Source organism: Panthera leo, chromosome D4 (assembly GCF_018350215.1).
Source record: "Panthera leo isolate Ple1 chromosome D4, P.leo_Ple1_pat1.1, whole genome shotgun sequence".
Taxonomy (NCBI): domain Eukaryota; kingdom Metazoa; phylum Chordata; class Mammalia; order Carnivora; family Felidae; genus Panthera; species Panthera leo.
In genome coordinates this window covers 73,068,186-73,094,066 of record NC_056691.1, presented here as the reverse complement: position 1 = coordinate 73,094,066, position 25,881 = coordinate 73,068,186, and the positions used below count along the sequence as shown (strand labels likewise).

Here is a 25,881-nt window from a genome sequence, read left to right as displayed (position 1 = left end):
CTAATATGTTCAATCTGTTCAGTGCCACCTGGTCTCATCTATTTAGAATGGAAACCAGTTTCCTCCTAAGTATCACTTTTGGTAATGGTTTGTGTGTATGTCTTTGTCCTTCTATACTGGTTTCAAACTTGAATTTATTCTGATGGGATTAGGTCTTAAAACTTGTATTAGCAATAATCACACCTCAGATAAACCTCATTGGCTATGATACTGCCAACTGCACAAAGCTTAAAACTTCTTTTTAGACTTTCCTTACAATTGTTTCTTTGTTTTTTTGTGTGTAATAGATACTGGAAATAGAATGGACTTTTGTGTTTTAATATCATTACGCTCTCAAAAGCAGTATGATGTGATAGAAAGAACTTTAGACTAAGTCAAAAAAAATGGACATTCAAGTCCCAATTTAGCCATGATGTGGTCCCTTCTTTTTGGGTCTTTTAAGAACTACCCCCCTCCCCACCTGCCCCTGCCCAGTATATTTGACATTCCTTATTCCAGGAATACTGTGCTGATCTATATTGACTATCACATTATTATTATTATTATTATTATTATTATTACTATTATTTTTGGAAATTGGCTGACCTCATTTGCTTTGATCAAATTGCAGGTTTTGGATTCTACTGCTAACAAAGATAAGCTGCTTCGCCTGAAATTAGGATCAGGAAAAGTCATCAAGGTACAGTGTTAACTGTGTTCTTTGTATGGCTTTATTAGTTGCAGTGGGCTTAATTTAGATTAAATTTGTGAAATTTCTAGCCTGGGTGCATTGAGTCCAGAAAGGTGTGGTTAAAAAGTAGGAAAAAAAAGTTCCACGTGATCTGGAAAACTACATGGGAAAATTTAACCTATGAGAATATATTGAAGATGGGGACTTTTTTTTTTTTAAGAATTTTTTTTTTTTAATGCTTATTTTGAGAGAGAGAGACAGAGTGCGAGCTGGCGAGGGGCAGAGAGAGGGAGACACAGAATCCAAAGCAGGCTCCAGGCTCCATGCTGTCACCACAGAGCCTATCGCGGGGCTCGAACTCATGAACTGTGAGATCATGACCTGAACGGAAGTCGGATGCTTAACCAACTGAGCCACTCAGGCGAAGATGAAGACATTTCTTTAATTCCTACTGTTTCTTTTTCATTGTGTTACTGTGAGGAAATTATTAAGTCCTTCTTGTAGCCTTATAGGGAGAGAAGTGAAACTGTTTCTTCTAGAACTGTATCATACTGGGTGATTTTTATCTGTCTGAGATGCTTTGAATCAGCATTTTCCAATCGTTGTGAGCAGCTATGATATAGCAGGCAGAACACTGGGATTGGAGTCTGAGGACTTGGGTTCACACTGTGAAGTTTTTCCTTACCAACTGTGCAAGTGTTTTATAAAATTCAGAGTATTTTACAAATGTGGGCTATCATTGTGTCAGGAATGTTGAGGTGTTACAAAGTACTCATTGGTAAAAGTACTCATTGCCACTCAAGTGACAAAAAGGTTTTTGGTTTTCTTCATAGCTTTGTTTATCACTCCTTTTCTTAGAATCTTTTGGAGACTTTCTTATAGATCATAGGAGTTAAGGCCTGACCTTTAAAGCTAGATAGATCTAGTGTTACATCTTGGCTTAACAATTCACTAACAATTTGATCTTGGGTTAGTTACTTAAGCCTCCCTAAGCCTCAGTTTTCTTATCTGTAAAATGGGGATAATGCTTCTAACCTTATGAGGTTATTTTAGGGATTAAACAACACAGTCCAAGTAAAGCACTTACCAGAGTACTTGGAAAATGTGTTTAATGAATGATAGCTTTTATTTCTCTCTTTTTTAAAATTTATTTATTTTTTACTTTATATCCAAGTTAGTTAGCATATAGTGCAACAATGATTTCAGGAGTAGATTCCTTAATGCCCCTTACCCATTCAGCCCATTCCCCTCCCACAACCCCTCTAGCAACCCTCAGTTTGTTCTCCATATTTATGAGTCTCTTTTGTTTTGTCCCCCTCCCTGTTTTTATATTTTTGCTTCCTTCATCTCTTTGTATCTTAAAGTCCTCATATAAGTGAAGTCATATATTTGTCTTTCTCTGACTGACTAATTTCGCTTAGCATAATACCCTCTAGTTCCATCCACGTAGTTGCAAATTATTTCTCTTTTAATACCATTCTCTCCTCCAGTTTCTCTCATTATCTAATATAAGCGTATTTCATCTAGCCCCAAATATGCTGGCTTTTACAAGTGAATAGAAGCAGTATTCTAGATATTCTTATAACCGGTGGCGGGGGCGGGGGGGGGGTGGTGGTTGGCAAGGGGAATAGTTGAACTTGATCTCTCTCTAGGATCTTTAGAGGTCCAAATCTGAAAGTGTGGATGAGAGGATCCTAATCCCAGCACTTCATTTTGTTTTATGAGAAGGCGTGTGTCTGATAAGCTTTTCCTCTTGTCTGATTCCTGAAGGCCTGGGAGGATGGGATGCTGGGCATGAAAAAAGGAGGGAAGCGGTTGCTTGTCATCCCTCCAGCCTGTGCTGCCGGCTCTGAAGGGGTAACCGGATGGACTCAGTCGCCAGACTCAATCCTGGTGTACGAGGTGGAGATGAGGCGGGTGAGTGAAATTGTGCTGTTTTGTGTTTGATGAGTCCTTTTTGCCATTAAGTAAAATGAAAATATGTTTGAAAAACAAGTTCAAAGACTTTTTATTTTATTTTTTATTTTTTAAAGAAATGGTATAGTTGGAAAGAGCTACAGCTTTGGAATCTAAAGACCAAGGTTTATGTCCTTCCTGGTGCTCTGTTGAGTCTAGAAGAGGTAGTGACTGAACAAGTTAGTTCTCTACACTAACTTTTTTACTCTGTCTGTAAAATAGTGGTTCCTATCCAATGTATGTGATTTTTGCCTTAGTATTTCCATGGCTACAAATTTAATTTATTTTGTCTCTATGTTTACATAATAATGCAAAGATATCTGTACATAGATAGAGATACTTAGCTTCCTCTCTCTGTCATGTTGTTTATAATAGTAAAAACTGGAAATAACTTAAATATCCATCATTAAGCAACTGGTAAGTTACGGTTTTTCATGGAGTGGACTTTTATGCATTTCTTACAGAATATGCAAAATCTGTTGTTAAGTGAAAAAAGCAAGTTGCAAATTAGTATGGATAGTATGATCTCGTGTATGCATGTGTATGTAAATATATAAAATATTTATGAACAAACATATAAAAATGTATATACACAGTCATACACATGTACATATGTATGTCTGTATCTATACAGATAGATACATGTATATTGCCCATATCTTCATAGGAAATTTCTGGAATGTTAAAAAAAATGATTAAAAGTGACTTTTTCTGGGGAATGGAAATGGAGTTCAGAAACTTTTCTTTTGTATGTTCTCCAAAATTTTTATCGTGAATATGTAGAATTTCTACAATAAAATTTGTAACAAATTGTGGTTAAATAAATTAATGCTTCCCTCCAAAAAAAAAAAAAAAAGACCTTGTTTGCTTTTACATTGTGTTTGTTAGGTGTGCTAGTGTTTGTGACTATAAAATATAATGTAGAAAATAAAAATTATGATTATCTTCACTGTGGCTGTTCTTTCTGCTGCAACCAATGATATGCTTTTCTTCTCAAGGACTTTCCTAATTGAACACCTTTATCTCTGCTGAGTCATTCCAGCCTTCTTTTACTGATGTGCTTTGAGCTGCCTTTTCCACAGCTTTTATATTCTGAGTTTTCCTTTGACTTTGAGGAAGTCATGATTGGTCTTGGATAACAAACCAGGGCACCTGTGTGGCTTAGTTTGGTTAAGCGTCTGACTTCGGCCCAGGTCATGATCTCACAGTTCGTGATTTCAAGCCCCACGTCGGACTCTGTGCTGACAGCTCTGAGCCTGGTGTCTGCTTTGGATTCTGTGTCTCCCTCTCTCTCTGTCCCTTCCCCGCTCACACTCTGTGTCTCTCTCACTCTGTCTCAAAAATAAATAAACATTTAAAAAAAAAAGATAGCAAACCAATTTGAATCCATTAAGACTGGCATTTTGTAACCATGAGGAAAAAAATACTCTATATTACTAATAATCAATGAATTACAAATTGACATGCTTATTAAATTGACCAGGCTGATACAGAATGATAATACCCAGTGTGATGAGCATCAAGAGAACATTACACACTACTTGTGGAGTAGAGAGAGAGGAGTTCACCCTTTGTGGTGTGAAATGTAGTGGTGTATACCAGAAGCCTTAAAAATGAACATACCTTTTCTCCAACTGTTTAACTTCTGGGAATTTATACTTTGGGAAAGATTATGTGCAAAGATATAGATAAAAAGTCATTCATAGAAGTATTGTTTATGATGTGGCAGGGAAATTAGAAATGAACTGGATGTCTAACAGCTAGGAATTGGTGAAATAAATTTTGTAGCAACATATTTAAGACTTCGGTTTCCATAGTCTTTTAGAGACTTTTTCTTCTAGATAATAGCAGGTATGGGTATGACCCTTGAAGTTAGACATACTCTTCAGTAGTTAAAAATGATGTTGTAGATTGGTAATTTAGTAACATGGAAATGTATTACTGAGTGAGCAAAGCAGGTTTCAAAACAATATGGTCCCTTTTTTGTAAAAAATATACAAACACATAGATGTGAAACACTGCACAGACTCTAGCAGTGTTATTGTGTCGTGGTTGGATTACGGATGATGATGATGATGGAGATGATGATTGGCTTATCTACATTTTCTGATTTGCTACAAGGGAACAGGTAATGACTTGTGTAGTGAAGAATAAGTAAAAGAAAGGAGGGCAGAGAAGGCAGGATCTCTTTTTTGTAGCCTGTTCCACCTGTGGTTGATCTCTTCCCAGGTCAAGTTTGCCAGAGATTCTGGCTCTGATGGGCACAGCGTTAGCTCCCGCGATTCCGCCGCCCCTTCTCCCATACCAGGTGCGGACAGCCTCTCTGCTGACCCTGTTGTATCACCACCTACATCGGTGCCTTTCAAATCAGGGTAAGATCCTGAAGTTGTATCATGCTTTTTTATTGTCCATAGAAGCGATCTGTAGAGGGGTTAAGAAATAAGGTGTAGTTGCAAACTAAAATAATTTTAAATAATTGGGAAAAAATGAGATGAAGGAAGTGGGGAAAATATTTGCTTGAAGATTTTTCTGACAAAGAATTGATTAATACAGTCTTTTAAACCACTAACTCAGATGTATATGAATACCTGCCAGACCATGGAAGAAAATTGGGTAAAAGGCATAAACATAAAGCACATACTCAAGGGGAAAAAAATGGAAATAATCAAAACAGTTTGAATGGAAAATTATTCATTTTCACCAAATTTCAGAGATTGTGCAAACTGAAGAATGATTAAAATTCTCTTTCACAGCAAGTGAATTGACAAATGTTTTCAAAAACAGTTTGCTTATCTAATATGATTGAGACTTAAGATTATGGATTTGGGATTTTTTTTTTTTATCTTAGCATGTGTGTTACTTTCAGGGAGCCGGCTCTTCGTATCAAATCTAACTCCCTCAATGAACAGCTGACAGTAAATACAGTGAGTATGCAAGTCTGTCTCCCTCACCCCAAGTCTGCTGAAAGGTTTCATGTGCCTAGGGTAGGATAGACAAAAAAAAAAAAAAAGTTCACTATTTTATTAATTTCCCCTTCCTTGGAAATTAGTATAAATTAGCTTGGGCTTCTACAAGGACAGACCTGTGTTCAGATCTTTATTCTGGTAAACTTGTGGCCTTGAGAAAATTATCTAACTTCTAGTCCTCAGCTTCTTCATTATTAAAGTGGATATAATTCTCATAGTTCCTTTAAAGGGTTCTTGTGATCTGTTTGTAAAGCACTAAGCTTAGAGCCTACATAAAGTATGCCTTCACTTTATACTTAAGAGATTTTTATGAAGTTTAAATAAAATAATGTCTGTGGAGGTGTTAGCATTGTGTATGGCATACTGTAAGCGTTCACTTAACATTAGCTCTCGTTATTATCATGATTACTGCTAACAATGTGTGGCTTCACGCTTTCATTGTCTTAGACGAATCCTGCACTAATTCACCAACTAGTTGACTTTGAGGCAGTCACTGGGCCTCTGTGTTTCTCTGACTGCAAGATGAGAAGACTAGCATACGGTTGTAGTAGAATTTGGATTTGAAAGCCTTTGGGAGCATGAACACTGTTCTTGACTGCTGCCCTGCCTGGTCGGTGAAGGCATCTGAGTTTGCCGCATGAGGATGAGATGAAAGCCCTGGGGCCTTCGCCTCCATGCTGGGAAACAAGATAATTGCGTAGAGTGAAACTGATGATTAATTTCTCTCTGGCCCTGGTTTACTTGTTTATAATCAGCCTAAAGCAGGAATTATTAAACAAATAATTGATTTGGTATGTATAACGAGTGATCTCCAGAACCCCAAAACTTGAAGCCAGAGAATTAAGAAAATTGAAAAACAATGATAACCTCAGATCTTCAAACGGTCACGAAAATTATTTAGTGTGGGTTCTCTGGTACTTTCTAGGCAGAGCTATTGTTGTCACCTGTTTCTAAGCTTCAGTAACTTCCAGTAGACACTTGGTCTTCAAACTTTTAAAAAATTTTCTTTTGTCTTTTACAGTTGTTTTTTTTTTTTTTTTTACATTTATTTATTTTTCAGAGAGAGACAGGGCACAAGTGGGGAGGGGCAGAGAATGAAGGAGACAGAATCCGAAGCAGGCTCCAGGCTCTGAGCTGTCAGCACAGAGCCCGACGCGGGGCTCGAACTCACAAACTGTGAGATCATGACCTGAGCCAAAGTCGGACACTCAACTGACTGAGCCACCCAGGCGCCCCAATAGTTTTTTCTTTTTTTTTTTTAATTGAGGCAAAACTCACCATCTTCTTCTTTCTTTTTACATTTAAGTTTTTATTTTTTGTTTTGAATAGGTGATTACATTCATATGTTTTGATAATGATCAAAACAATACAAGAAGATATACATTGCGAAGATTCACTCCTGCCCCTAGCCCCATCTACCCCATCCCATCTCCCTCTCCTTTTATGTAACTGCTTTTATTAGTTTCATATATATTCTTTTAATGTTTTTAATGCAGCTGCAAACAAATAGGAATGTATATCCTATTTTTCCATCCTTTCACAAAAAATGGCATAGTATATGTGTTGTCCTCCATGCTTTTTACATTATGGTATATGTAACAGTATCTTTCCGTGTTAGCATACCGAAAGCTTCCTTGTTCTTTTTTTAATCTCTAGATCGGGCTATGCCACTGTGTGGATATGGTATATCTAGTCCTCTTTTGACAGGCCCGGCTTTCTTTGATTATGTCCCTCTGATCAGTTAAAAAAATGAGAACATGCACCCAATATATATCTGTTTACAAATTGTATAAAGTACTGTCCATCCCTGTAATAAATAAGTTTAATATCTTACGTTTATAACCGCTTAAAATAATCCAAAAATAGAGGTTATGGTCATTTCTTTTTATGCCCAATAGATCATCATATATACCCTCAGGGTATGTACTCTCCACTCTGAAGGCTGCACTTGAACAGATATAGAGGCTTCTAGCACAGGGACTAGTGTGTAGTCAATGCCAAGTCAGAGTTATATGAACCTGAATTTGGAACAAAGAGCTCCTGTTTCCTTCTTTCCCCAAATCTTTTCTGAACATCTATTTGCTGAATTTCTCCCAGGGTTTTCAGAGGGTACTGTCATCTACAATTCCTCTTTCCCTTGATCTGTATATAGTTTTTCACCTGTAAAATGAGAAGAATTACACCTGGTGGGAGACTTGATTGAAATAAGGTAATACATGTGGAACCCCTGTGTTCATTCCAACATACAGGGAATTATTTTTTACTGCTATTATTAATTGTGACCCGTGTGTGCTTTCTTTGGCAAGAAATATTTAATTCTTATTTTGTAGAAGAAATAGTTTCAAATCAACATGGCAGGGGGGCTTACTGAAGGATTTGAGTTAAGAGCCAAAGACATAGGACTAAAGTAGTGAGCCTTGATTATAGTGATTTTTGTGACTCTCTTCTCTTTTTAGAATCCTGATACAGTCAAAGCTAAGTTGATCTCTCGGATGGCTAAAATGGGCCAGCCCATGCTGCCCATCCTTCCACCACAGCTGGATTCCAATGATTCAGAAATTGAGGTATGACCCCCTGTCTCTGTTAGAATGAATAGTGCTAATATTTCTACCTTGTGTCCTTTTGGTTAAAATTATGACTTTTTCTGCCTGTAACCCAGAATCCTGTGGAGAGCTTATATTCAAAACGATGCAGGTTAGTATTGGTACATGTGTTTCCACTGTGATTAGTACTTCCCCTCAGAAATGGAAGCAATCTCATACATCTGCCACAAGAACAGGCAAGTTTTAAGTAGTCAGTTTAGCCTTCTTCTAGAATCTCTATTGTCAGTAAAAACCACGCTTGAGGCAGCATGGTGCCCAAACCATGAAAGATGCTCAATTCATATTGGTTGATTGAATGTCGAGATTCTCTTCGGACATGTTGGTGTTCCCACTGACATTACCTTTTGCTGAGGATCGCACTGTTTTGTCTTTTGGCTTTGTGTATGGTGTGGTTGTTTTGAAGTTAAAAAAATTTTTTTTAATTTTTTTATTTATTGCTTTTGAGAAAGTGAGCAGGGAAGGAGCAGAGGCGGGGTGGGGTGGGGGTGGGGGGTGGGTTGGAGGATCCGAAGTGGGCTCTGTGCTGACAGCAGAGATCATGACCTGGGCCAAGACCGGACGCTTAACCAATTGAGCCACCCAGGCACCCCTGAATTTCAAGAATTTTATTGCAATGAATTGTATCAGTTTTTTCCCTATGTCTTTTGCTTTTGAGATTATGCTTTGACATTATGTTTTGACATTATGTTTAGAAAGCTTTCTCACTTTCAGATATTATAAATATCACATGTGTTTTCTAAAAGTATTATTTCATATTTTGATCTAAAATTTTTATCCACCTGGAATTTGGTGTATGATATGAAAGTAGCTTATTTCTAACTTAGCTCTTTTCCTGTTGGTCAGGTCCTTATTGAATAATATCATCCTCTCTCAGTTGAACTGAAACACATAACAGATTGATTTTTAGGATTCTTTGACTTTGATATAAAACAAAGCAAAGGTGATGCTCTTGAAAAAATTTTCCAAAATAGGCTTTATTTTTCATAATTTTGTTTTATTTCTTCCTGGCAAAGCTCTAAGTAGTTTTGAAGTTCAAAATTTTTTAAGAGTTCTTTTTTTTTTTTTTTTTAAGTTTCTTTCTTTATTTTTGAGAAAGAAGGCACACAGGAGGGGCAGAGAGAGTATCTCAAGCAGGCTCCATGCTGTCAGCACAGAGCCCCACATGGGGCTCAAACTCATGAACTATGAGATCATGACCTGAGCCGAAATTAAGGGTTTGTTGCTTAACCAACTGAACCACCCTGGTGCCCCAGGCTCTCAGTAGATTTAATGTTTTAAAGGAGGATAGGATTTCTGGGGCCTCTTGTTATAGGTACTCACTGTAAATAATATAATTAACATAAATAAATAAAGCATTGTTTTCTTCAAAGGCAACTCAGTGTTCTGTTAGCTCTATTTTTTAAATTCCTTTCATTCTGTTGTTAGACATTTAGGTGGATTAGAGCTGCAGTGATGTGAAACTGTCATACTTTTCCAGAAATGCATAATACATTTTTGAGAATATGAGGGGACAAGGGGAAGTTCTAAAGTAAAAGAATGTCAAAGAGATTTCACCCTTCGAACTGTAAGATAGCAGATCACAGTCACCATATTTTGTGCCCCAAGTTTGTCTTTTCCTTGTACGAATTGGGCAAATGTTCAGAAGATAATTTTGTTTAGAATTATAGTAGAGACCAACATTGCTTTGATTTTTATGAAAAGAAAGAATGGGGGAAAACACTCTAAAAAGAGACTCAGTGAACCCAATCTGTCTGATTTTAAGTGAGTACCTTGAGGTCTGTGGGGATTATTTGGCAGAAGAGGAGAGGCTATACTGTTCCCCGGGTTTCCTTGCAAGAGAACCCTGTTCTCTGGGAACACACTAGGTCAATTTTAAGGTAACTGCTCGCTTGGAAAATGATACATTCTGGAGAGCGGTCACTACAGCTGCTTTAGTCCCTAAAATATCAACAACTTAGAATGTTTGAAGAAATTAACTCTATTTAATTATTTGGTATGATTTATAGGGGGAAGGGATCTCCCACAGCCCACACCCTAAACTCTTGCCTTTCCTTCCTCTTCTTTGCCTAAAAACACTGGGGGTAAGCAGGTTTAGGGTAGACGATCAGCCTCAGTCTTCATTTAAGGACCCGATACATAGTAACCCAAATGTTTGTTCCTGTTTCAGGAAGTGAACACTGTGCAAGGAGCTGGACAGCCGGTGGCAACTCCATCCATGCAGCCCTCTCTCCAGCCAGCGCATCCCGTGCTACCGCAGATGACCTCACAAGGTAAGGAACCTCTCTGGCTCTGTGGCCTTGAATTAAGTCAGCACCAGAGTTATCATCCCTGTTCCTTACATTGTTAGGCTGCATTGTTTTAGTATTGAGAACCGGATTAGAGTGTAAAACTTGTCAGTTTGTCCCTGGGTGGGGCGCTTTCAGCCCTGGAGATGGATTTGGTCTGCCTGCTGTGTCTCCTGCTGTGGGATATTGCCAGTTTCGGAAGTGTGCACTCAGCTAAGGAGACACCCCCCTGCATGTAATTCTGTACTTCCCGTCAGCTGATGGATGGGACCATAGGTCTGAGTCACATGTGCCCGAGACCCCCAGGTTCCTTGTGCCAGCCCGTTGCTGAGATTCCAGTAGAGTTGGTTTCAGGAGAGTAAATGAGGACAGTGGTCAAGTCCGGAGTGTGTTGTAGCATGTAAAGTTCTAGGCCAGACTTCTGCCAAGGAGGGCAGGATGGATAATGGTGAAAACTTTTTGCTTTATCTTAGCACCTCAGCCATCTGTTTCTGGACTCCAGGCACCCTCTGCTGCCTTAATGCAAGTGGCATCTCTCGATTCCCACTCAGCTGTGTCTGGAAATGCCCAGTCCTTTCAGGTAACAAGGTTTTTAAACCACATCAGTTATAAGCTGTAATTTACTAGGTTCTTGTAAGTGTCTTTTCACCTTCCTGCACAGATTGTACCGTAGCGATTCCCCCCATCAGAATTTATCACTCTCCCCCTTCCTGAACCGCCACTATCTTATCTCTAAACCAGACAAAGGATCACCTACCTTACAGCTTGTCGTAAAGCAGAAATGTGAGAACAGGCAAAGCACCCGGTACAAGGCCTGGCACATGGTAAAGGCCCAGTCAGTGTTTGTTTTCTTTCCTTTGCACATGTCTCCTTGAAGGGTGTATTCAAGTCCTCTGTGTTCTTTTCTATCTAGCAGCTGATAGGCTAACATTTTGCATTGTACTTAGCAGAACTGTTGTAGGTTGAGGGTGGAGTTATGGAGACTCTTTCTCTAGTTATCTTCCAAAAGAGATCTCCTAAAGTAAGTTTTATTCTGTTTCACAGAAGGCAGTGACAGCAGTCTGTCTCCTCTGCTGACATTTGCCAGGACAGTGGATTCTTTTTACTGCCTTGACATATTTGGTGGATAAAACATACCCCCAGTAATAAGAGGGCCTCACTTCCTTGGTGATCCATAGTGGAAGGGTGGGAGTGATGGCTGGTGAGCTAGGCCCCATTGGTGGGACAGGGTATGTCAAGAGTGAAATAAAGGCCCAACTTGCCCTCTCCCCACTGCCAAGTGGACAATTACTATCCTATAGCCTGAGTTTTTTGTTTGTTTTTTGTTAATAATGGCTGGGTAGGTAGTTTATCTATCCCTGGAAATGAACTGGATTTCCTTAACTCAAGGAAGAATAACCATCATCATTTAAATGAAAGCTACTGTTTATTGAGCATTTCCTATCTGCCAGGCACTTAACTTACCAGCTGTAAGGAACTTTACATATATATCACTTTGTCTAGTCTACACAACCACCCTGAGTGGAGTTATTTTCATTTTATAGTTGAAGGGACCACAGTTAGGAGAAAATGAAAGCTCTTGGTCACAAGAGCATCAGAATCTAGCAGGGAAGAGTCATCCTTTGGAGACTGGTGGATTTACTTTGAAATCTCAGTGAATACCTGTCCTGTGACCTCAGTGAAGCCTCAGCCATGTTTCTTTAGTTTAAAAATTTCTTAGACCATCAGTAGGCCCAGTGGCTGGGAGATGAATCCCTACTTAATTAAATTCATACTGCCAGAGGACTGGGGAGTGACCTGAGACACACTTCCCTCACTTTCTGGGCAGGACTTTAGTGATCACGCACCACTGGATGACACAGATAACTCTCCTGCTGCAGTGCCTACCCAGTACCGAACTTGATCTACTCTGTCTCCACCCTTAACAAGGTTGCGTCTCCTTCCAGCTTAATCTCTTTATGCCATCAAAGACAGATTAAGCAGAAAAGAAAGACGTGAATGTTTTATAAACTGGCCATAACTTGGCATTTTCTCAGCCCTATGCAGGTATGCAAGCCTACGCTTATCCCCACGCGTCAGCCGTCACCTCCCAGCTGCAGCCCGCGCGGCCCCTGTACCCCACACCGCTCTCTCAGTCTCCCCATTTTCAAGGTAGGGAGCGGACCCCATGGTTTCTCATCTTCTGCTCCCCTTCCCCCCGCCGCCAGCCTGTTTTCATATTCACTCCAATAGATTTCTTCCTTTTTTTTTTTTTTTTTTTTAAATAGCTTTCTTGAGAGGGGTGCCTGGGTGGCTCAGTGGGTTAAACGTCCTGACTTTGGCTCAGGTCATGATCTCACCACTTGTGGGTTCAGGCCCCGCGTCGGGCTCTGTGCTGACAGCTCAGAGCCTGGAGCCTGCTTCAGATTCTGTGTCTCCCTTTCTCTCCACCCCTCCCCTACTCTCTCTCTCTCTCTCACATAAATCAAGGATTTTTTTCAGTAAAATTACAGAGTTGTGCAACCTTCTCGGCAGTCCAATTTTAGGACGTTTCCATCATCCGCAAAAAACCTGTCATGCCCACTTTCTGTTTTGTTTTTGCATTTTCTCCTGCTAGCCCTTTTACATTGCTCTGTCAGAGTGGTTCTGTAGAGTTTATAGAAAACTGTAAGAGAATAACATGTTGGGGAAAATTGTGAGAAAGCATGGTGACTGGGGGTATTCAGTATCTCAAATGGAAGCTACTTTGTTACCATTTTTAAATTATGAAAATAATAAGCTCTGATAAAAAAGTCAACACAAGAGTATAAAGTAAAAACTTCCTGTTCTCCATCATTAATATCCCTGACCGTGGGAAACTGTTGTTAACAGTTACGTGGGTAACTTACAGGTATCTTTCATGCATGTATAAGTGTCTATAAAAAACTCATTGGTATAAAAAATAAAACAATAAAATGTAAATTTTGTATTAAAAAATGAAAGAAAATGAAATGTAAATTTTATGTTTAAAAACCAACACAAACTAAAACCTAAATAGCTGGAATGCTATCCTACCTTCTTATTCCGCAGCTTGTCTTAGGACAGCGGTAAGAAGAAGACAGCATATCCTACAACATAATTTATGGTCCCGGAGTGGTAAGGGTTTCATGGATGCTACTGTGTCTGGAGCCCTGCCCCTTCTCCATCTGGGAAACCATCTAATCTCTTCTCCTCTGTGAAATGTTCCCTGCTTGTTAACATCCCTACCTTCTCTCCTCCCACAGACAGAACTGCGTATATGTGTCACCAAAGAGTTAATCTTTGCTTTTCTCTGTGCTCCTTTTGTACCTTGTACATGGTCCATCTCTTGCACTTAAAACACTCTGTTGTAATAATCTGTTTTCATGTGAGTCTCCCCACCAGACTGTGAGCTCGCCAAGGGCAGAACCAGGTTTCATTCGTTGCTGAATCCCTGGTACCTGGTACGATGCCTGGCATGCACTTGGATGAGTGGAGAAGTAATCTGAGCTGTTAGTGCTATGGCAGACCAAAGTGGGCATCCTTGTGCCCTTGGACCAGACTGTCTCCCTCAATGCATTTTGCAGGAGCATAGCTTACTATTAGCTTTGGAGCCCTTTTCCTCTGTGTTCTCTATATCTTCTCCTGACAGTGTGAATCGCCTACAGCATTTCCCAGTATTTTTGAGATGTTAATTTCTTTCTTTCCTTTGCTGCAAGAGCTATTGGTTTTTCCTCATACAGTCTCCTCTGCTCCAGTTTCATAAGGTTCTTTTTGGCTTATGTCTGTTTAGGATCCAGTGACATGGCTTCGTTTCTCATGACTGAAGCCCGGCAACATAACACTGAAATTCGAATGGCAGTCAGCAAAGTGGCTGATAAAATGGATCATCTCATGACCAAGGTGACTGAGTCAGGGTTGGGGCTGTGTTGAAAGTAGGGGAATGAACAGGGGGTGCAAATAGGGAGCAACCAAGACTACGGGTAAACTCTTCCTTGGTTTCCTGTATTCCTAGTAGTTAGTAGTTATTTTCCTAGAAGGTTAGTTTTTATTTTGGAATCCAGGTGGCAGAAGAAAACTAGCTTATGTTCAAGATTGTCTCAGAAACTCTTCAAAAAAGTGGTCAGATCTTGGGTAAGTTTTATTTCTTCATTTAAAAATTTCTCACAAAGTCCTTCCCCCTTTTGTAGGTTGAAGAGTTACAGAAGCACAGTGCTGGCAATTCCCTGCTGCTTCCCAGCATGTCGGTTACAATGGAAACCAGCATGATTATGGGCAACATCCAACGAATTATTCAGGTGAGAGGGATCAAGAAGAGAACACAGCCTGCGGGTCTTGCCCCCTTTTCTTTCAGGATGCACTACGCTTTAAAACCTCTGCAGCACAGATAGAGAGCTTGTGATAAATGCTGCACTGAGTTGGGAAATTCTGGAAAATCCATTATGTCCTAATTTGAGTCCAAGTGCCTCATCAATATAGAGTCACAAGAAAACTTTTCTTTAGACTGTAGTTTGGAATTTTGCTTCATTTTATGTCCATGTATATGTTTAATCTATTGGGCATAGTGATTTGTATTCATCAGGTGTGGTTTGATGTTTTAAATATTATATCTGTATGGACATAAGTTCTAGTTTTTTAATCTCAAATTTTATAACAGTGTTACCTGTCAGTTCAAGCTGATTCCCTTATATTTCTGGCACTTTTCTCTTAAAAGCTCAAGTTATACATCATATATTTTGAATTTAGGAAAATGAAAGATTGAAACAAGAGATCCTCGAAAAGAGTAGTCGCATAGAAGAACAGAATGACAAGATTAGTGAACTAATTGAACGAAATCAGAGGTAATGACAGGTACGGGGCACTGGCTAGGATGGACAGAGGGTTTCATTTGTAAATGCCCAAGTTAGATAAGCATGTTTGTTTAGTGTAGTTTATGTGTACTTCTGCTATTTGTTTCCTGCCTGTCATGTGAATTACTGTTTGTTTTCTGAGAGGCATTTTGGTAGAAAGAGCACAGTAGGCTGTGATATAAGGCAAACCTGTGTTTGAATCCAAGCTCTGCTCTTTTGTTGCGTGGCTTTGTGTATTTATTTATTCCTCTTGGCCATAGTTTTCTCATCTGTAAAAGTGGTGTTAATATGTAGAAAACCCTTAGGAATACTGTCAACTCTTCTCTCTTTTGTGTGGGCTGACTCTATTTCATCAATGAGAACTTCACTGATTTCCATATAAAGCCCAAACATTGTGTAATTTTTCTAGATACTTCTGAAGATATTAGGGGGCTGGTCAGGGGAACATGTCACAGCATATAGCATTTCACTTAAAGAATCATTCTTCCATATTTCTCTTTTCTAGGGTCTTTTGATTCCCACTTGTGGGGGGATTTGGGGGGGATAAGGGCTTTCTTTTCTTCCTTCCTCTTTTCTCTTTCATTCCCCCTCACCATACATGCTTCCAATTCCTCTTCTCTTCATTATGCAAGGCAATACCTCCAGCCCTGGTTCTTACCTCCAAACTTGATTACTGCAGATCTAAGGAAAACAAAAGTGCTTTCAGATTGTTTTTTGAAGTGTAGAGCAATGTTGTGAGCACTGATTGTGCCCGGTATACATTCGGTGCTCGATAAATGTCTTTTCCCCTATTTCATAGGTATGTTGAGCAGAGTAACCTGATGATGGAGAAGAGGAACAACTCGCTTCAGACAGCCACAGAAAACACACAGGCAAGAGTATTGCATGCTGAACAAGAGAAGGTAAAGTAACAAGGGAGAGGAAAGCCCATCAGGATGTGTAGAGCTCAGGAGTGGTCCTGTGTACGGACTTACCGATCTACTTTTCAGCAAACGTTTTTGCCATCATTGGGAAAAGAACTAGAAAGCATCCAACAGATTTTAGTATATCCACCGTCCAGACTTCTGTTTTATAATATGCTTTGCAATGGGTTGACTGAAAAACTATCCTTGATCTTAGTAATTTGATTAAGGTGAGGATTACACCATTTATTAGAAAACGAAATTTATTCTGTTGACACAATAGAAAATTCTTATGCCACATAACAAACACTATGGTGAAATTTAAGGTTGGTTACTTTGTTCCTTCACCTGCGTCTGCTGGAGCATTTTGAAGTACTGCTGTTTGGCTTTAGTCAGTTCAGGAGTAGGAATTTTGACCTGTTCTTGGAGTAGCTATAAGCAAGACTCTAGTGGGCCTTGGGCTGGGCTGGGCTGGTTCGGAAGCTCACTCCTCCTGTCTCTGCTCTGGCAGTACTGTTTATCCGGCATGGATTCCTCCTTGTTTGGGCTACCATTCCTCAGTTGGGAGCCCTTGACCCCATTGTCTGTTACCTCAAGTTTAAGAAATGGTTTACCTTTTCTATTTGAATGTTTCTTGGAAACTTGAAAAGTTGAGTTGAATGCATTTGATAACCTTGTGGAGTTTACCCACTTCCTCATGATGAGGATTCCTTACTTACGTCTCATGTAATTTTTCATTCTTTGTGTTCTCTTAGCTATAGTATCCAGGGAAGAAATATCTCCGACCTCTTAGCCTCTGATGAGCAGTGCCTTGCCTAGCACAGCCCCATTCCATCCTGATCCCGGTCCTTCCTCACTGTTACTTTCCACATCCCTTGTTTGTTGTGGCTGACTTGTCTGGCCTGGGTCAAGGTCAGCAGCCTATGACATTGGCATCACCAAACAGTACTGGGGTCACTTCACCACTCCCATTAGCCATACTTTTTATTACTTCTCCTTCCTCTACTTTTATTTTTTCTCTCCTTTACTCTTTCTTTTCTTTTCTCTTTTCTTGTCTTTTCTTTTCTCTTTTCTTGTCTTTTCTTGTCTTTTCTTTTCTTTTCTTTTCTTTTCTTTTCTTTTCTTTTCTTTTCTTTTCCTTTCTTTCTTTGTTTAATCCATAGGCCTGGCAGGGACACCCAAACTTGTTTGGTCTAGCTGTTAGACCTGTTATTCAGGTCTAAAATGATTACTAGAACTTCTAGATCAGTTGTTCCCAAATGCTAGTCTGGTTGCCTCAGAACCCTTGAGATGCTTGATTAAAAAATACATTTTCTTAAACTTCATCTTGAGATTCTAATTCAGGATATCTAGCCGAAAGCCAAATCTGAACTTTTAAAAACCTCCTTTTGATTCTGATGCACAGCCAGCTAAGGACCCTGCTCTTGTTAGTGGTTTCTTTTGCGGCAATTTCTGGACATGGCAGCTGGGCACATTTGTTTTTAGTAATTTCACCATGTGATTCTCATGCTGAGTATCAATGGGGGTGTGTGTGTGAGTTCCAATAAAATTTTATTTACAAAAACAGGCAGCAGGCCAGTTTGGCCCGTGGGTCAGGGTTTGCCAACCCCATGAGTTAGCTTATTAATCCACCCACGTGATTCGTATTGATAAACAGAAATGTCTGGCCCGGTGCCTATAACTGGTAGATGTTCTGTCTGTAAGAGCAGAAACATTAGTAATAATAACAGTGGTAGCAGCTGCAGTATGTTAAGTACCCACCAGGTTCTAGGCACCCTGCCTGCTTCCGCACATCGGAGAGCATCTCCTGGACTAAGGATCACAGGGCTTGGTGGGCGGGTACCAAGAACCACATGCCTCACTTGGCCACTTTTATTCCAGGGAAACTTTCAAGGCTTGACTCTCCCCCGCTTGTCTTTTGCTCCACGTCTTTCTTACTTAGCAGTCGTCCCTGTGAAAATTCTCCTAAAGGGAGATAATTGAGGTCCTTTAATCCCTGGAGACAGTTCTCTGCCTTCAAACGCAGCTCAGAAAATTTTGGCTGAGTGCTCAGTGGATATTTGGTAAATGGAATTAATCATTATTATTTTTTTTTTTTTCTGTGACAGGGTTAGTATTTCCACATAAAACCCTGGACTAATGCAAGAGCTGTCGGAGGTCACTTGGTTTACAGAGGATCAAACTGCGACCCAGAGAGAGTCAGAGACTTGCTCAGGGCCTCACTTCCAGTCAGCTATGTCCTTTTTCCTTTTGGAAAGGAAAATTGCCATTTTTCTTTGGTACCTTTTCCTGCCTCTAACTTGAATGCTCTTTTTTACTTGTTTTTCTGAATTCTTGGTTCTCCCTGCCTTTTCTTTCCTTTCCTATGACTCATCCCTTCACTGTTTCCTCTGCGCACATATGTGTGTTTGGGTGAAAGTATTGCTTTTCATGCTTCTAACAGGCCTTTCTAGGTAAGGCCCTGAGCTGAAAAGAACTTTTGAGTGACCTTTGACTTCGCTTGTCCTTTGGTGAGGGAGGGACCACCCATCCCACTGCCTCCCCTCCAGGGACGTACAGCCCTTCCAGTGGTCTTAGCTGCTGTGAGTCCTTTGTGAATGGCCCTCGCTCTGATATCTGTGAACTCTCGAGCCACAGACAGACATGATGCTCTGTGGGTGCTGTGTGAGCTCAGGTCCCATTAGGCCACATGTGGCAGGGCAGTGACTAAAACTTTTTTTCTTCTTGGGGCAGATGAAAACCCCTCTTCTCTCTGGAAGTTCTAGATACCATTGTCCTCTGTGTTTAACAGGTAAAAACCTAAGGCTACCACACAGCAAAAATAAGTATCTTAGAGCTCACTCCAAAGGTCTCATACTGTTAGAAGAAAAAATTATTTGGGCACTTACTGAAATAGTAAGGAAGACTTTATTCAGTATTGTTGCAGAAGGAGAGAAAGATTGGGCTCCTCCAAATACAGTAAGGACAGATGGGGGATTTATAGCTAAGGAGCAGAGTGAGGGTCAGTGCCAGAAAATGACTCAGAGGAGACATCATGGTTAGGGGGATTCTTGGCTAAACTGACCTAGTAGGATTCTTGCTAATGACAGGCCAAGGACTGAGATACCAAAGGTCGAGGATGAAGAACTTGTTCAGATATCAAGGACAGGGGTTGTCTCTGAATGGACATAGCAGGACTCTTGCTAAAACTAGGCTGGGCAGGCCACAGACAGGATGGGAGGCCAAGGTCAGGGGCTCAGAGGAGTCTGACTGAAGTTTGGTCAAGGAGAGAGTCTTTGTCAGGGGGTTCTCAATACTCATTCATAGCCTGTTTCTTTTTATTTTAGATACACTTTTAATTTGCTTTATTTCCCCCACTTTTAGGAGAGCCAGAATATCAGATTTTATTTTATTTTATTTTATTTTATTTTATTTTATTTTATTTCATTTTATTTTTTAAACTTTTAAAAATGTTTTATTTATTTTTGAGAGAGAAAGAGAGAGAGAGGGAGACAGAGCATGAGCAGGGGAGGGGCAGAGAGAGAGGGAGACACAGAATCCGAAACTGAGCTGTCACCACAGAGCCTGATGTGGGGCTTGAACCCACAAACCGTGAGATCATGACCTGAGCTGACGTCAGACGCTTAACCAACTGACCCACCCAGGTGCCCCCAGAATATCAGGTTTTAAACGTAAGCTAGAAGGGCGCCTGGGTGGCTCAGTCGGTTAAGCGGCCAACTTTGGCTCAGGTCATGATTTTGCGGTCCGTGAGTTCGAGCCCCGCGTCGGGCTCTGTGCTGACAGCTCAGAGCCTGGAGCCTGTTTCAGATTCTGTGTCTCCCTCTCTCTGACCCTCCCCTGTTCATGCTCTGTCTCTCCCTGTCTCAAAAATAAATAAAATGTTAAAAAAAAAAATTTTAAACATAAGCTAGAAAACCAGTAAAGGCTTTGGAAAGCTTAAATCTGCAGGGGTGCAGTGAATACCATAAGAAGGGACAAGTGACAGTAAGAAAGTAAACAACTATAAATGCACAAGTAGATAGTACAGGAGGAGGAACGGGAGTAGCAGCGTAATAGTATAGGAGAGATGGTCCAACCACATCACTACTTCACTGTCCAAAATCAAGACTGGTCACCAGCTGAGCAACTGTTCACTGCCTTTCCTGTTATCTCATTTCTCCTCACTTTTATGGGAGCACATCAGTTCAGGTGACGAGACTGTGGTATTTGTCACTTGTTTACCATTCTGTTCCGTTGACCGTCCTCTTAATCATCACGCGTACTGCATAGACTATCATTAGAGGGCTCTCCAGGGTAATCACCGTGGTTTCGCCAGATGTTACTCGAGCACGCACACGTAGCTTCCCTTAGGCCAATCCAGGGCACCGTTTGCAATACGTTCAGCCCTCAGAAAAACTGAAACGTTTCCTTCTTTTGTTAGCTCTGTTCTTCCAAGAACCCCCAGCACAGTTGCTCTCATGTGGCTGAGCTTTCCATCGTAATACTGCCAGTGGTCAGGACCTCTAGGGAGAAGCTGCAAACTCACAAGTTGACGGTGTTGAAGGCGTTCAGTTTAAATTTTAAAAGATCCTTTTCTTATTAAAAAAAAAAAACAAAACATACGTGTTTATCCTAGGAAAGTTAGAAAACGGGCAGGGATACCATTTCTCACGTATCAGATTGGTAACATTTAATAGTAGGCTCTGTCCCCGACGTCTTCTCTCATACCCCGTTCTTGATAGTTGCATGCAGGATAGATGTATCACAATTTGCTTCATCAAGCCCATTTCCCAGCATTTTATTTTTCCATTCTTTTGCAACTGGAAACAATCGGCAGTGAAGATCTCGTGGCAAAATTTTTGTAATTTCGCTGAATGCTTCCTAAGGACGGATTTCCGCAAGGGAATTCGTGGACCAGAGACGCATATTGAAGGCTTGATTTCGGTTTAATGCATGTTGAGGGTTAGCTCCCTTCCTGCCAGTTCAGTCAGCAGAGTGTGTGCGGTTGGGTCCTCACTTGGAGGCAAGGGACAGCTGTGTTTGAAGTGGCGTCATACTTTGTTACTGTTCAGGCCAAGGTGACAGAAGAGTTAACAGCAGCCACCGCTCAAGTCTCTCGTCTGCAGCTGAAGGTGACCGCTCACCAGAAGAAGGAAGCGGAGCTGCAGATGCAGCTGACAGAAAGCTTGAAGGAGACAGACCTCCTCAAGGGCCAGCTCGTCAAACTGCAGGCAGAGCTCTCAGGTGCGTCCTTGGTGGAGGGGCTGCGACGTTTGCCGTTTAAACTTCAGGAATGAAAGTGTGGGGCACCTAGGTGGCTCATTCAGAACAGCACGTGACTCCTGATCTCAGGGTCGTGAGTTCAAGCCTCACGCTGGGGGTAGAGTTTACTTAATAAATAATAATAATAACAATTATTATTATTATTATTATTATTATTATTATTATAAAAAGGAATTTAACCGTGTCCTTCCTCCCCATCCATTTGTCATGACGCTCATGAAGTTTGCTTGGGAGGGACTGAGGCAAAAATGAAAGTAGGCCTGTATCAACCTACACGATTGCTCGACATAAAGGACAACTAAAGAATGGACTACCCGTCTGGATGGACCAGCCACCACTCTTCTACTTTGTTTGGGCCAGTGTTGCCTTCAGTGCCTTTGAGTTAATGGGTTCCTCTAACTCGTGACTCATTGGAAGTTTAAGGAAGAAATGCTTCCTGTGGCGGTTGCCTTCTTTTTATTTTATTTTATTTTTTTTTTTTAATTTTTTTTTTTTAACGTTTATTTATTTTTGAGACAGAGAGAGACAGAGCATGAACAGGGGAGGGGCAGAGAGAGAGGGAGACACAGAAACTGAAATGGGCTCCAGGCTCTGAGCTGTCAGCACAGAGCCCGACGCGGGGCTTGAACTCACGGACCGTGAGATCATGACCTGAGCCGAAGTCGGACGCTTAACCGACCAAGCCACCCAGGCGCCCCGGTTGCCTTCTTTTTAGAGGGTGGACTCCAGCCTTTCAGTCTGGCTCTCCAGCTTGGCCTACTTCCTCTTATGTTGCTCAGTTCATCTTGGCTCTGGACATCCTAACCAGCCTGCTGCAGCTTCAACCCATCCTGTGGTTCTTGTCTTGTTTTTCCTCCATGCTCTTCACTGGACTTGGTGTGTCTGCTGTCACCAATGTTTGCCTCTAATTCTCCAGAATTCATTCTTTCAGAAACTTTCTTGGTTTTTTTTTCCTACAACATTTGATTTCCTTTAAAATCCTTTACCTCTAAGTACGTTATTCTGACATTATCAGAGTTAGCCTTAGATCAGCACGATTTACATGTCCGTGTTCCCTCCTAGAATACAAGCCTCTGGAGGACAAGGATGGTGTCTTGCTCATCTTCGCTAAGTCCTTTTCTCCAAGTTAGTGTTAGTTCAATGCCTGGCACAAAGGTGCTGCTCAAGACACGGGGCCTTGAATAGAAGATTTGGGAAGCCCAGAGTGTTTCATGCACCTGATTCATGCACCTCGGTACATAGGAACAAATGTGAAAGGCACAGATGGGACCGGGGGTGGGGCATAGCTGGAGCAGCAGCAGAACTGGGAAGACGCAAAGTTTGCTTGCCTGAAAAGAGCTAAAAACACTGATGTCAGTCATTAGAGTGATACCTTGAAGATATACCCTTTCCCTTTTAGAGTGTCCCCCGGGTGCACCTGAGGGACAGTCTTAGATTTGAATGTTGTACAGATGTCTTCTTTTCTGCTTTGGTGATGCCCTAGGACGATTACTTCTAAAGCGCCATAAGGGTCTCAAATTTTCCCAACAAATGTAACTTTGAGGTGTTACCTTTTTAAGAAATATTACAAATAGCTTTATTTGAGCATTTATTTGATATTTTATGTTTTATTATTTTTTTTAAAGAGAGAGATAGTGTGAGCTGGTCGGGAGGGTGGGGGGGGGGGAGAGAGAGAGAGAGAGAGAGAGAGAATGAATCTTAAGCAGGTTCCACACTTAGCACAGAACCCAACACAAGGCTCCATCCATGACCCTAGGATAATGACCTGAGCTGAAATCAAGAGACTGAATGAGCCACCCAGCCGCCCCTGTTTGATTTTTTTTTTTTATGTTTATTTATTTTTGAAAGAGAGAGAGAGGCAGTCTGCAAGTGGGTGAGGGGCAGAGAGAGAGGGAGACAACAGAATCCAGACGGAAGCAGGCTCCAGGCTCTGGGCGGTCAGCACAGAGTCTGATATGGGGCTCAAACCCATCAACTGTGAGATCATGACCTGAGCCAAAATCGATCGCTTAACTGACTGAGCCACCCAGGTTACCCCCTGTTTGGTGCTTTAAAAGCAAACTCTTGGTAGAATGTCCCAACTACCAAGAAGGTTGGGAGTATCTTACCGGGCGGTGAGACAGGGCCTGGACTAAAGCTAAATAAAGATCAGTGTGTGGAGCCGATGACTGAAAGAGGATTGTGGCACTGATACATGTCGCCAGTGGTTTCGGACTGCTTCAAATGTTTCCTTTCAATTTTGTAGAGAAGGTGACACACACAGAGAAATGAGCGTGGGTCGGTGAGGGTGTTGGTTCGTGACCTGATACACCTTTTGCTGGTCAGTGAGTTGGTGCCAAAGGGAGTGAGAGGAAGGCGCTCACGTGGTTGAATTGGGAGACCTTGGGGTGCGGTTTGGAGGAGCGGCTGGGATGCCCCTGGTTGTGCGGCTAGTAGTCTCTTTGTCGTTATATCCCAGAGCTCCAGGAAACCTCTGAGCAAGCACAGTCCAAATTCAAAAGTGAAAAGCAAAGCCGGAGACAACTGGAGCTCAAGGTGACCTCCCTGGAGGAGGAGCTGGCAGATCTTCGAGCTGAGAAGGATTCTCTGGAAAAGGTGAGTTCTACAACTAAAGTTTCTCTGTTGGACCCAGGTGGCCAGGATCAGCTTTTAAATTTTTTTTTTTTTAACGTTTATTTATTTTTGAGACAGGGAGAGACAGAGCATGAACAGGGGAGGGTCAGAGAGAGGGAGACACAGAATATGAAGCAGGCTCCAGGCTCTGAGCTGTCAGCACAGAGCCCGACGCGGGGCTAGAACTCACGGACCGCAAGATCATGACCTGAGCTGAAGTTGGCCGCCTAACCGACTGAGCCACCCAGGCGCCCCAGGATCAGCTTTTAATAAACATTTTTATTTTCCTTTAAATGTTAACAATAGCATGTGTTCATTGTGACAAATACAAATAAGACAGAAAAGTATAAAATCAAAAATAAAATTTATCTTGTTTTCCTCTCCAATCTCAAGTGTTAGAGGTAACAACTGTAAACAACGCATGATTATCCGTGCAGGTTGTTTTCTGTGTGTATAAAACATATGTACACCTGCACTTACGCATACATATATGTACACGGATCATTTTTTAACGATAAGATAATTATGCTTAATGCTTTTTTTTTTTTTTTTTTTTAACATCCTGGACATTGTACTACTAAGAATGAGAACTTTCTCATTCCATTTAACTACAGCATAGTAGTCTAGTCTACTGTGAGGTTATACCATAATTTATTTATTCATCTGTTGATGGATATTTATATTTCTGTTTTTTCACAATTTCAGGCATTGCTGCTGTAGACATCCTTGTATTATATATTTATTTTTTGTGAATTTATTTGAGCATTTCCATAACCTTGATTGCTTGAATTAGAATTGCTAGATCACAGGAAATGCTACACATCTAAAGTTTTAAAATGCACATTGCCAGATTATTTTCAAAGAAGGGTATGCTGGCTTACATTTCCAGCATTGTGGAAGCCCGTTTCTCTATATTCTTTCCACCTCGGCTTATGTCAATTTTTCTAATATTCATAGTCTGATAGGTGCGGTATGCTGTCTTGTTTTAACATGTATTTTTGTTAGTAGTAAAGCTTTCATATATTTAATACCTATTTGTATTTCTTCTGTAAATTTTCTTTTTAATGTCCTTTGCTCTCTTTTCCTGTTGTAATATTAGTTTGATTTATAAACATTACTGAGGGTGTTCATCCTTTGTCACTCAGAGATGTTACAAATATTATTTAGTATTTGTAGTATCTTTTGTTGTGTTAAAATTTTAAGGTCAGCCTAAACTAGCCCCATTGAACAAAATGGGAACATTCCTGGTTTTTTCCTCTGTTCTGGAACAGTTTAAATATGAAAAGAACAAACTGTTTCTGACATTTCTATAAAACTCTTTAGTAAGGGCTTTGTGGCCTGGTTCCTTTTTAGGGGATAAATCTTGGTTTTCATTTTCAGTTTCTTCTGATTTTATCAGTTTTTTTTTTTTTTTAACCTAATTCCTTCTGATTTTTGGGGGGGCTGTTTTAGTTTTTCATTGTTACAGATACCACTACAGTGACCACCCTTGTAACACAGTTTTTGTGGGCATGATTTATTGCTTCCTTAAGATAAATGGTAATTTGTGAGATTCCTGGGTGTGTATATTTTGAAATTCCTTTCACAGGACTGCTAAATTGCCATCCAAAGAGAGAATACCTATTTATTTTCCTACTAGCAGGTATGAAAGTGTCCACTTCCCTATGCTCTTACACTGTTTAGATATTTACCATCTCTTAATAGAATTGTAGATAAAACCATTCTTGTTTTCCTTTCTTCTTGTCACAATTTTTCTCGTCCAGTAGCTGAGAATGTTAAATATAGAAGGAAAATTAAA

The 25,881-nt window shown here is 40.6% G+C and overlaps 1 protein-coding gene and 1 pseudogene across 6 annotated transcripts in view; one reads left to right on the top strand and one right to left on the bottom strand.

Annotated features, from left to right (window-relative positions):
* Window positions 1-25,881, top strand: part of FKBP15 (FKBP prolyl isomerase family member 15) — a 57,055-nt gene that overhangs the window by 23,632 nt on the left and 7,542 nt on the right. For 3 of the 6 annotated variants that reach the window (XM_042913882.1, XM_042913881.1, XM_042913885.1), the window contains 14 exons: window positions 611-679; window positions 2,441-2,587; window positions 4,856-4,998; window positions 5,475-5,550; window positions 8,049-8,156; window positions 10,363-10,465; window positions 10,954-11,060; window positions 12,517-12,631; window positions 14,250-14,359; window positions 14,647-14,754; window positions 15,203-15,297; window positions 16,106-16,208; window positions 21,260-21,431; window positions 23,929-24,065. In XM_042913882.1, the coding sequence (XP_042769816.1) occupies window positions 611-679; window positions 2,441-2,587; window positions 4,856-4,998; window positions 5,475-5,550; window positions 8,049-8,156; window positions 10,363-10,465; window positions 10,954-11,060; window positions 12,517-12,631; window positions 14,250-14,359; window positions 14,647-14,754; window positions 15,203-15,297; window positions 16,106-16,208; window positions 21,260-21,431; window positions 23,929-24,065 (1,593 nt within the window). The remainder of the gene's footprint in view (window positions 1-610; window positions 680-2,440; window positions 2,588-4,855; window positions 4,999-5,474; window positions 5,551-8,048; window positions 8,157-10,362; window positions 10,466-10,953; window positions 11,061-12,516; window positions 12,632-14,249; window positions 14,360-14,646; window positions 14,755-15,202; window positions 15,298-16,105; window positions 16,209-21,259; window positions 21,432-23,928; window positions 24,066-25,881) is intronic. The other 3 variants (XM_042913883.1, XM_042913886.1, XM_042913884.1) reach the window with 2 other exon arrangements.
* Window positions 108-229, bottom strand: LOC122205763 (annotated as a pseudogene).